Source organism: Sinohyriopsis cumingii, unplaced genomic scaffold (genome assembly GCF_028554795.1).
Source record: "Sinohyriopsis cumingii isolate HCF-2022 unplaced genomic scaffold, ASM2855479v2 utg000400l, whole genome shotgun sequence".
In the NCBI taxonomy this organism is placed as follows: Eukaryota; Metazoa; Mollusca; class Bivalvia; order Unionida; family Unionidae; genus Sinohyriopsis; species Sinohyriopsis cumingii.
In genome coordinates, this window is record NW_028315895.1 from 1,315,836 (window position 1) to 1,328,374 (window position 12,539).

General features: G+C 39.8%; 1 protein-coding gene across 2 annotated transcripts in view; it reads right to left on the bottom strand.

Moving 5' to 3' along the window:
- The window catches only part of LOC149774191 (uncharacterized), a 243,074-nt gene that overhangs the window by 153,375 nt on the left and 77,160 nt on the right, over nt 1-12,539 (bottom strand). For both annotated transcript variants that reach the window (XM_089945702.1, XM_089945703.1), the window contains exons 12-13: nt 8,928-9,041; nt 2,567-2,768 (exon numbers count right to left, since the gene is read on the bottom strand). In XM_089945702.1, coding sequence (XP_089801828.1) covers nt 2,567-2,768; nt 8,928-9,041 — 316 coding nt within the window. The remainder of the gene's footprint in view (nt 1-2,566; nt 2,769-8,927; nt 9,042-12,539) is intronic.

Here is a 12,539-nt window from a genome sequence, read left to right on the forward strand (position 1 = left end):
GGAGTTTCTTTCTTGACTGAGTGAGGAGATTATTGAAACTACATCTGATGATCCGTGAGGAACGAAGCCAGGCATCATGCGAAATGAGTGTATTCAGATTGTATATCGATTATACTGGTCACTGTACAAATTTGCATAAGTCGGGTAAGACGTACTAGACGCCAGGCTAATTATTGATTGAGAACACAATAATTGCTGCGTTGGCTGCTCATGATGACTAGTATTTGGCTTAGACCGGTCGGAATGGACATAGGTAATTTTCATGGAGTGGGTGTCATCCGATTATTACGGTTTGGACATGTTACGGGATATATTATCTACATAACCGGTCCATGTATCAGCTGGGGGAACAGTATAGCTTTTAACTCAGTGTTCTATAACAGAAATGGCGTGGAACCCGGCCGAGGCAAGGCTGATAGGAGCCGCGAATATTACGGAATCCAGTGGTCGTGACTCATGTCTCAGAACAGGCTATGAAAGCGCAGATTTTCTGCGCTTCATGGCTGAAAAGGAAGAGTTGATGTATCTCCATTGTCCGCCAAAAAATTTTGTACTGAACAAAGTTCAACGTGCAAACTGACGACGTCCTTGTCCTTCGTTGTATGTTTTATTTATATATTTAGTTTGTTTGCTATGCCGGTGGTTCTAATCTGTAAGACAAATAAAGTATATAAAAATATAAAACACTGGAGCTCTGCACCTGTCGCTTGAACCCAAAGTTCGTGCAGAGCTATCTAAATGTTGGTCCGGTAATCAATAACTGGCGGTAAAAAAAAGCACCACATGACACAGATAAATAGGTTGATAATACAGTATAAAGCTGAATTCTTGCACATCGCTTGTTAGATACCGAAAGGGTGCAGAGCTAAACCAAAAGATGATTACCTGGAATAAGATGACACCAGACAATATAACGCCAATAATATCCGTCAATGACAGCAAGTACATTTAGAATCATTGAAGCTTGACGTCTGGACTCTCAGATTGCCTAGGTAAATAATTAGTGATAGCAGATGAGGTAGTGAGGAGAAGTTTCCATGTATAGTATAACGTACATTATAATTCTAATATAAATAATATAGGTGGCAAGGTTCAAGAACGGCCCATACCAGTACCAAAAACATGGAAGCAAGTCGCCAAGGCACTAAGAATGCCTAGGTAAAGAGCACTCAACTGCATATACCAGTAAAGACCGAAATAAACATATATAATGGAGTTCTCAACGCCAGAAAAGCATGTAAATATTGTAGCACGAAACTATCCTGTGAAGATGATTAGCCTACCCGTGCTTGTGACGAATCACCCTACATATGTTGATAAAATGTTAGCAACTTGAAAGACAAAACTTTGTCGGCATAAGGAAGAGACAAAAGCTGGAAATAGTGATGGAGTATACTTTCATTGGGTGAAAGGATTCCCCCATTTAAGAATGGTGTGCTGCCAAGATGAAACTGGCTTCCGATGTCCCTCCAAAGAGAAAACATGCTCCTTTGCACAAGCAGAAGTAGTAACTGACAGGTTCATGGCTTCTGCCACCAATCCGTATACCTAAGGGGAGATCATGCTGTCCTACCGCATCCTTGGCCAAAAGACAACTTTTAGCTCTCTTTAGCTAAAAGTGGTATGTGGGAGGGCTGGATTTGCAATATGGTTGTAGCAGTTATCCTAAGGTATTATGTTTGGATAATGTATTTAAAGAAGAAAGCATGATATTGATTCTTTAAAATTTCGTCATTTAAAGGTATAAGTGAGGACTGCATCAACCTACTACTTTTTCAATATTTGCACATTTTTCAAGTCTGTAAAGTTTTATTACATTTGTAAGAGACATTCATCCTAGTTATCAAATGCTTGGAATATAATCATAAGTGTCTTAACAAAAAGTGAATAGTGTTTGGTAACCCCGCAGAAAATATATATTGGGACAAACAATTGTTGCATCATAACACACACAAAATGTATGCACTTTGCAGGAAAATATCAATTTCAAACGTTAAAAAGAAGCAGGCAGAGACAACAATCAACAATGCGATATTTGTTTGCCTTTAATACAGCTCCTGAACAAATCATATTAGGCAAAATTTAGAACTCTTGTTCTTTCATGTTTGCAACTTGGAGACATGTTTTATAAAACTACCACTAAGTTTGTTAATAAAAAGTGCAACATTTGTTTAAAATGCATATCACGTATTTGCTAACTTCCAATACGTTTACTTAACATGGCATGTCTAAATTCTTGAAAAACAGTTAGCTTTCAATGTGCTTTTATATAAGTTAATACAAATAATACCAGGTTAAATAATTTTTAATTCATAATCTACGTATATATATATATATATATATATATATATATATATATATATAACACCTAAAATAAGTTTCAAAAACATAGCTCTTAAATGCATAATACTTTAGATGATTTAAATATATCTTTCATGATTTAATGTTTTTTTATTCCTACAAATTGTCCATCGACAATTACCATTTTGGAAAATCAACGAATGCATATATTCAATTGGAATAAGTCGATACTTTGAATCTGGCCATACGAAATTACTTAACTCACCCATTCTCTAATTCATATAGGCTTTCTAAAAGAACGATCATTTCATTTTTCCCATGCATATCACTTGAAAGTTTGTCCTCAGACATATGTATTTTGGTTTTCTGTTCATCAAGCTTATTGGTAATCCACTTAGTGAGCTCAGTCGGGTCTAATTCTTCTAACAGAAGATTCCACTCTTGGATTCCAAATTCATGTTCGGAGTCTGTAACGAGAAATTAAATCATAGCTTCTTGTGCATGACTAGGTTGCAAATAAGCCTTATGAATTTTCTCATTGAGTTTTCCACCATTTGACAAGTGTTAGTTTCCTTACCCATAAAGGATGGCTGGACTGAAAATCTACTGTCTGAAAGATTTAGGAACAACAGTTTGATAGCTAACTGACCACTGGTCACCAATGTGTTTATTATGTCTCATAAAGAGCCAATTTGTGACAAAATAACAAACAGGTAGTTGCTTGACTTTAAATTTCCTAATAACCCTCTGAAACCAACAGGAGATCTCATGATTTTTTGCCTATTCAGTGACAAGTGATTGGCGTTTGTCAACCTCATCACAATGCAGAGAATGAGTAGTAGAAAAAGGATAAAGCAATATTTCAGCAGCATCCACGTACAGGCATGGTCTCAAGATCTTGCTTATACTAATTTTAAGATATGTCAACTGGTGATTTTTATTAGGAAATTTGTTTGTGGAAATTAATATAAGGAATGAGGATATGATCTAAACTTGAAAACGTAATTTAAACTTCCTTTAACAGGGAATTCGCTCATTCTATAAATAACACGTTAGAAAAAAGTCAACTCAGTGCTTGTTTTAACGAATTCTTCAATTGCTCGATTTCTTTGGTTTTAAAAACTGTATCAGTAGAACACAACAGAGGGCCAATGACAAAACATTAACTGTAGAAAAACAATTTCATCCAATGAATCAATCATTCCTTAAAACAAACAGATAAATAATAAAACTATGGGCACGTTTTATAGTTCAATTTATATGATAAACTTTGAAATAGAAAATTGTTATTGATCAGTAAACATCACTGTGCTAAATATGTATATCATAATGAAATAACACAAAGTTGTTTATGAAATATTCAAGAGCAAACATCTTTTTGGCAATGTTTTCTTAGGAGTTAGGAAATAACATGGCTAGCAATATGGGCTTCACTGGAGAAGTAAAAATGTTAAACATATGGTTTCCAATCGAGCCACTACCCTACCGATTATGAGTAGGCCACGGGCGCACTAATCGCTTTGTTGACGCTTGACGGCAAAGCGTGCGCTGATTAATTGATTGACAAGCACGGTCGGCACGGTTCTTCTCAGGCCACCGATGAGTAGGAAGCCGCCGGAAACAGGGTTAGAAATCAAACGGAAAAAAGGAAGAATGATGGTGGGGGAAGGTGTTTTAGCAATATAAATACCCCAGCGGCACACACAGCCCTTCAGACTTGCACTTGTCACCTGACGAAGGCGATACGCCGAAAGGCCTTGTGACTAGCGGATGGTAGCAGTTTTCTATTTTGGATATATATATATAGATTACGGTGATTTAATATTATTTATTTGTTTGTTGGTGTTGGTATTTAACATATATAACAAAAATCATAAAAAAAGATAAAAAAATATTTTCAAAAAAAACCAAAAAAAAAAAAAAAAAAAACATTTTTTCATGTTAATTAAGGCGTGTGTTTAGTTGATTTCCAATTTTCAGGAGTGATTTAGAGACACACGGATTAGTGGGGAGTTGGTGTGTTGAACTCTATAATTCTAAGGAATATTCGTGGACAAAAAAGGAGGACCCACAACGAGGGACGTATTGGTTTTGTGTAAAAAGACCCCATTCAGTGAGGATCTGTAGTGAAATATACACTCTTTGATTCAGTGACAAATTCTACAATCCTCTGGAATTCATTTAAGGAGTAAGTGTGCACACAGAGGACTCATTCGACGCTCCGGAAAGGGCATTAAAGGACGAATCACGTCACGAAGAAAAGATAAGTATATAAAAAAAATTTTTCTTTCTTTTTAGATTCTCGTATTTGCATGCATATTCCTTTTTGATTCTCATATATCCTTTTTAATTCTCTATATTTTCATACATATTCACATTTATTGATCACATTTTTGATAATCAATAAATCGTTTTTATCACGATATCTTTTGCATCTAGAAAGATTTCATTTTCAATAGCAAGAAAGAACAAATTTGCATTCACGACAATGGCTAACAATCAGAGCCGTGGTCGCAAGGGAAACAACTTTCGGAGGTCGAATCATCCGAATGTTGCTTTCATCAAGTTATTTTTTCAAATCATTCAGGCTTTACACCACTTACATGTTTTGAAACAGCAAGCAAAGGGCGAGCGCAGGACCAAGGGATTCGAAAAACAGGTTCACTATATGGATAGGTTTCTTAAACCGGCCCAGACGAACACACGACTCGTTGCTAAATTACAAAACTTAAATAGAACATGGGCAACTAAGGTCGCACAGACCTTATCGGAACATTATCGTGAACGAATTTCAGAACTAATGGGGATGATTGCTGGCTACGGCTTTGCGGATTGGACGATCAAGACTCTGTCGCACCAGGCACTTGACTGGGCGAAAAAGAATTTGAGGAAAAAACTTCAAACGGAAACGATCCAGGAGTTTTTGTCAATTGTCAAAACACTTTCGCCGGGACTTCCTAAACAAACTAATGCAAACTCGACATTGAGGCCCCAGGCATCTAACAATCCGACAAACGAACCAGGCTGGTCTTACAAAAGCCCGAAAAGACCCAGCCCAAGAAAGTACCCATTGGAACCGACGGTAATGCCGATTACGCTCAGTAATCGCTTTTTACCAATCCAACCACTGGACACTCAGCCGATTAGAACACCTTCCAAGCGGCGCATGTCTCACTCTCCCGTGCCTGGGACCACAGAGACCCCAAAGCGACAACGACAACGTGGTCCCACACCGGATAAGGCACGGAAATCTCTAGGTAATATGTTTTCGGCATCAACCAAAGGTCCTGAAAATACCTTTAATGTCTTGCCCTCTGTGAAGCCGTTACAAAACATGTTTAAATGTATGTCTGTACCGTCAATTCCCTCTCTTGTCTCCGGACTTAGGTCAAGGTCACCTTCCCCGGTTCGCCGCTCCATTTCACCGAGACACTCTCCTGCGGGATCACCCACGATCCCCAACCAGAGCTATGCTACGGTGGTGAAATGCTCCAAAAAACCGGGGCAAATTACCAGGCACCAGCGCCAAAAAATGGATTGGGCTATCCCAAAAATCACTTTTCCAACCTTGGTGCTCGGGGATTCGAACCTCGCCCGAATCACCAATGTCACCGATCGACAAATACAAATAGAGGCGTTCCCGGGGGCGAATATTTCGCACGTCACTCAACTGTTGCAAAATTACGAATACGAAGAAAAACCCCAAAGAGTTATCCTAAATGTAGGTATTAATGATAGGAGTAATATGAATACCAATAAGACTTGGCAGGAAATGAAGCAATTGTTCAAGGTTGCACGAGAAAGGTTTCCAAATTCCGAAGTGTTTGCGGCCAAAATACTCATCTCGGAGCAACTAGAGGTAAGAAATTCAAAAGAAGCCTGGAATATAAAAAAACTCAATGAATACATGTCAAAAATGCAAATGAACGGAGTTACGGTTCTAAATACAGGGATGGCGGACGAGGTGACGTTTCACCAGGATGGTATCCACTGGTCTCCTCGTTCAGCTAATTTGATTCTAAACAATTGGTTAGATCAAATAGACTCCGGTAAACGGGGTTTTCCCAAGGACAAAAAGGTAAACCATCGTATATAGGAAAACAGCTAGGGAGAGCGGTCGTTAACCTTAGCAGTAGGAGTTTAGCGCAGGGGGAATACGACTTGCTAAACAAGGGTTTGAAATTCGTTCCCGCACCGAGCTATGTGGATGTTTCGACGCTTAAAGAACCGGTTAGAGAATTTACTAGAAAATTGATGATTACAAACTTTTTTCGTTCGGACGTAAATAGGGAGAAGGAACCCTTCGTGGAGAAAAGTACTTGGTGTCCACCACCTACAACATTTCCATCCACAATTAGACAAATAACCGATAAGGTGATGGTACAAATCTCCAAGATGCGATTTGAAAGAGAAAGACCGAACCTGAACAAGGAAGAAGTAAAAGCTATAAAAACTCTGAAACAAGATCAATCCATCATTATTAGAAAAGCAGATAAAGGTTCGGCAACAGTGGTTATGGATAAGGACGACTACATAAGGGAGATTGAACAACAATTGGCAAACCGAAATCATTACAGAAAGATAGACAATCCAATCTTCCCAGAGACTAGTAAAACTATCACGGAAATTGTCAATCGATTGGTCAAGAATAAATTTATCAGCAAAAAACAAGCGATGTACTTAACACCGCCAGGGAACCCTAGACCTAGACACATTTACACTTTACCGAAAATACATAAAGACCCGGAATCGTGGTGGGTCCCCTTTGAAATTCCACCTGGAAGACCGATAGTATCAGATGTAGGGAGTGAATCCTATAAAATATCAGAATATGTGGATTGGTTTTTAGCTCCGCTAGCATCGAAACATCCATCTTATCTCAGGGATACGAACGACTTTTTAGATAAAATTAGAGGTATCAAAATTCCAAAGGAAAGCCTTCTCGTTACTCTAGACGTGGAAAGCATGTACACCAATATTGACAACAAGGAGGGCTTGAAGGCGGTGAGGAATTGTTTCATGAATAACCCTGACCCGAAGAGACCAGACCATGAAATTTTAGAGTTATTAAAACTGGGATTAGAAAATAACGATTTTGAATTCAATGGCAATTGGTATTTACAAACCTCAGGGACAGCTATGGGTAAAAAGTTCGCCCCTAGTTATGCTAATATCTTTATGGCCAACTGGGAAAAGGAAGTATTTAAGAAATGTCCGTTTCTCCCTTTGGTCTATTTTAGATTCCTAGACGACATTTTTCTCATTTGGACATTTTCAAGGGAAGAGTTTGACAGATTTTTGGGGATTTTAAATAATTTCCATCCCTCGATTAAACTAAAGGCGACTGTAAAGGAAACTTCCATTGATTTTCTGGATACCACTGTTTTTAAAGGGATCGATTTTAGCAAAACGGGGTTCATAGACACTAAAGTCTTTTTTAAGCCCACGGATACTCACCAATTACTGCATAAATTATCTTTCCATCCAAAACACACTTTCAGTGGAATTCTGAAATCACAAATTATCCGATTTCACAGATTATGCACTAGACAGGAAGATTTTCAAAGAGCGACAAATATTCTATTTAGAGCACTTCGGGGAAGGGGTTATTCAAAGCGATTTCTGAGAACAATCAAAATGAACACAATAAGGGATTTTCACTCCTTCACACATACATTCGGAACAACCAAAGCCTGCCGCAGCAAACGTTGCAATACGTGCCCTTTTCTGAAAGAATCAAGACACTTTTCTAGCCATGCCACTCATCAGACGTATGCAATCAAACAAAATTTATCCTGCGATTCGAGAAACGTTATTTACCTAATCTCGTGCCAAAAATGCGGAAAACAATACGTTGGGCAGACCACTCTCACACTGAGAGACCGCTTCACCAGACATAGATTTGACATTAATCACAAAGAAAATAAAGCGGTGGCAAATCATTTTAACGGTACTGACCATTCCCTGAAAGATTGCACCATCATTCCAATTGAAGCAGTTGGAAGAAAGGAATTCCTAACAAAACGAGAAAACTATTGGATGCAAAAATTAAAAACTCTAAAGCCTTGGGGTCTCAATCAGCACGAGGAAACTGAGGAAGTCGTACCATTTGTGATAACCTTTAACTCCAAAGCAACCCAGGTGGCTAAATGGATTAGAAAGGGGTACGCTTCTATTCAAGACAAGTATCCTCGAGTCTTTCGAAACAAACTTGTGACAGGATACCGGAGAAATAAAAACCTAAGTGATATACTAATTAGGAATAAAATAAGGAACGCAAGTAATTCTCCCTAGGCCAATGCTCGTAGGAATCTTAGTAATTCCTACCTTATATTCCGTTTTGCCATCTCACCTCTGTCTGCGTGGGTTTGAGTCTCGGATTCGGCAATGTGGGTATGTAAGAAAGCTTGCCAGTAGCTTCTCGTGGGTCGGTGGTTCCTTCCGGGGTTTTCCCGGGTTATTTCTCCGCCATTAATACTGGCCGCCATGTATACCCTATCCTGGGCTGAAAAATGGCGTTAAACCCTACAACAACAACAACAACAACACGATGAAAAACTTCTAATTCCGAATTCTTTCCAAAATACTTTTTGAGCAAAACCTAACCAAAGAGATGAGATGACTACCTGCTGTCTTTCTAGCTTTATGTACAGAGTAAGACTGTGGAATGTCTGAAGACCCAGATGAGATACATGAAGACCCTGATGATATACCCGATGACCCGGAAGATATATCCGAATCTGAAAAGCAAAAAAGACAATCAGTGTTAGCGATGCAAGAAAGAAAAACCAATCTTTCCTATTAAAATATGTTTCTTCGAGAACACTTACCTAATCATAATATCTTAAGAGAACTACTACTATCTTGTAAATCCAGCCCTCCCAGATACTACTTTTAGCTAAAGGGGCTAATATTTGCCAGCCGACCTGTATGGCAGTTCGGCAGAATGATCTCCACTTAGGTATAAGAAATGGCAGCAAAGTCTAAGAACCTCTCAGCTACTACTAGAGCGCAGACATGCTCCATATGGATGTAACTGCCATAAGCATGGGAGGGTAAATGTGTATCATGATTGGGTATGTATTCTCGAAGAAACATTTTACTAGGAAAAATATGTTTATTCGTTAAATACGTTACCCAATCATAATACCTTACGAGAATAGGTAAGAGGTGGAGGGAGGTATATACCCTTACACAGAAGATAACATCTCCTGTCCCCTAAGGTATGTGAGACAGGTTCTAGATTTAACCTGACTGGAGATGACTCCACCTGTCGATGTTAGGTTCAAATAAAAATAAACTTCTCCCCCGCCACCACTCGCAAATCCAGCGAAAGTCATGAAAACGTGTCTTAAGATGTTGGCGATTGACCTGGAAGGGTGAGCTGTTGACTCCTGGTATACGTCCTACCAGAAGGAAGTTGGTGCTCGAGAATGACACATCTAGGAGATAAAAGCAAGAAAATGTGGACTCCAATCTCCATCCCCCAGCCTAAATAATGTAGCTTAGCGAGCAATTCTGGTCGAGTGCCAGGCTGGTGCCAAATTCTCTAACTTTGTGAGCTGAAATGCATTAGAAAGCCATTTGAGCTGGGATATTTCTCTATGTAATGAGCCAAGAGTCCACTTAATCTAGGACTACACAGTCTGTTGTGATACACCCTCCTGTCTTTTTTTGAGAAACAGAAAGAGGCGTGATCTCCCTCGATGCAAAGCATCTGATCCATTAAGGTACCGCTTGAATCCCCGACTAAGTCTTGTAGGCAGCCTTCAGTTCCTGTACTCAGACTAGACAGAGGTTTAAGGCTGAAAGTCTGGTTAAACGTGGAAGGAAGCAAGTTTTCAGTGATGAAAGAGACTACTGTCATAAGTAAGACTGACCTGTTTTGTCGGAACTACATGTAATTTGGGTATACTAGTAGGGCAAGTTCTGTGCTACTTCTGCCTGCAGTCACTAATGCAATCAGGAAGCAGGTCTTATATGAAAAAGCGCACAAGAGATACCCTGGAAAGTGGGTCAAATATGTCTTGTTCAGCCAGTTAATACAGAAGATAGGTTCCACATTGGGCACAAGGCTAACAGTTATGGTAAAATAGAAGCATTTGTAAAGGAAGCATAAGAAGGTGACCTATGACGGCACTGAGCAAGCTTAGTAGGCAAAGGAATTCCTGTGTGGATAGAATTTTCCTTGAAAGTAAGGTAGAACTGTGGTTCGGACTTCAATGCCCGATCCTGAGGAGATGAAATATGTTGCCTGTGTATTGAACTGCATACCGGGATGAACACATTGTTTACACAGTTCTAGGTTGGATCTTTCTTGCTGACGACGAGGAGTCCAGAGTGGTAACAAGGGTTATCATGTCTGGTTAGATCTAATTCATGGATGTTTCTCCAGGATGTTGTTCAGATAACTTGAAGTTGCTGCCATATAAATGGTCCGGACATGCGCCATAACTCAATCCATCAGACAAGTGAAGACCCAATGGGAGTGTCTTGAATTGGTATACGATGTTTTATGCGAAACACCGGAACTTCCTGAAATCCTTGTGAATAGAGACACGAATTTATGCACCATTTATGTCTACACTGATGGCAAAGTCTCCCTCATGGATGGCATTCAAAATGCGTTATTGTATTTATAAGGAACATAGATGAATTGATAGAGGGCGCGTAGGCCAATGGCCAGATACAGAGTGTATTTTGCTTTTGGGACCAAAATGTCTGGAACGAACGATATGAGAATCTTAGTGTTATATCCGCTTTGGTATACAAGAGCTCTGGCTGTGGTTGATGGAGGGAGGGAAATTTGTCTCCTTGATGGTTTTTTATGAACGTCTTCAATCTGGACGTTAAACAGAAAGTTAGTGGACAAATGATGTGCTCTTAGCGTGGCCGTAGATAATTCATTCTGGAAAGTGCAGGCAGAGAGGTCTCAGTTGCGTTCCGCCAATTGTAAATTCCAGATGTGTTACGTCATTGACTAAAGTGTGTTGAATGGATCAGTTCAGTACTAAGGTCATTCTTGAGACCGACTCCCAGCATGCCTTGAGGTATTCGGAGTTGGAGAAGATACACTATGTTCCGTCTGTCAAAATAAGGCATAGAGAAGATGAATGTCCAACATTGAAGTCATGGCAACAACATTTCACACTAACTTCCAAGTGTCATGAAAAACCATTCCATCCATGCATATGAAGTGTGGTTTTGCCATCCCGAAAGTGGCAATATCACTGTCAGCTGATGGAGTAACCAAATGAAATACTGTTTTGTATCAAAGAAAGAACCACATATGAACTGATGATGAAGGTAGGTGATAATGTCTGTAACTCTCCCAGACTGCGGTAATATTTTAAGTCAGATTCTTCAGTTCTATCGTAAGATCAACAAATGCTGTAACTCCTTGTTGTTGATGGATCGGGATGAGGAGGAGGACAAGACTCCGGGGTTCAAAGGCGGAAAACGTTCCCGATGGAGGCTCGGAAGGCTGAATCTTCCCATACCGTTAAATAGATAACAGTACTGGGTAACAAGCAACATCATCTTGGATGCATAAAGTGAGGCTATGGTAACATGTAATGTCTGAGACTTAGCTGGCAAAGAGCGACGAGGTCTGTAGCTCACACAACACACAGAATGTCCTGAATTAGAAACAGTAACTTCAAGACAGTCGTTGAGTAAAGATTCCGTTCCCATGGCAGAGGATAGAGAAATTGCGAACTGTCATCTGTTGACGCGTGATGAAATATTATTGGCTTAGTGCGGATGAGTGTCTCTAGGTGGTACGAGGGTTAGACTGGTCTCTGCAAATGCCGACAGAAGTTGGGTTCGACATACTGGGAGTCACGCGGTTAGTGATTGAGCCTGTAATGTGGCTGTTTTGGCCCTTCGTGATGCCTAGTATATGGCCTAGGCTGGTTGCAATGGAAATGGTCCATCCGGGTGAGAAGGATATTGTTAGTAGCATCACCTGGAATGGGATATGGGATGGTTGATCCATGTTCCATATAACCTGTCCGTACGACATCAGTGAGAGGGAACTTGTTTTTTTTTGATTTTTGTAAGCTCTGTCCCTCGCAGGTTCACAATAGGAATTAAGTTGAAACGCGAAGGGACAGTCACCAAATAGGCCATGTCCTGTCGTGCAGACTTGAGTGCCAGAGCTGTTTCAGAGCATGTCAGTGTCCGGCGTTTCGTGTCAGAAGGGCAAGTTGATTTATCTCCCTTGTCTGCCAGAAATT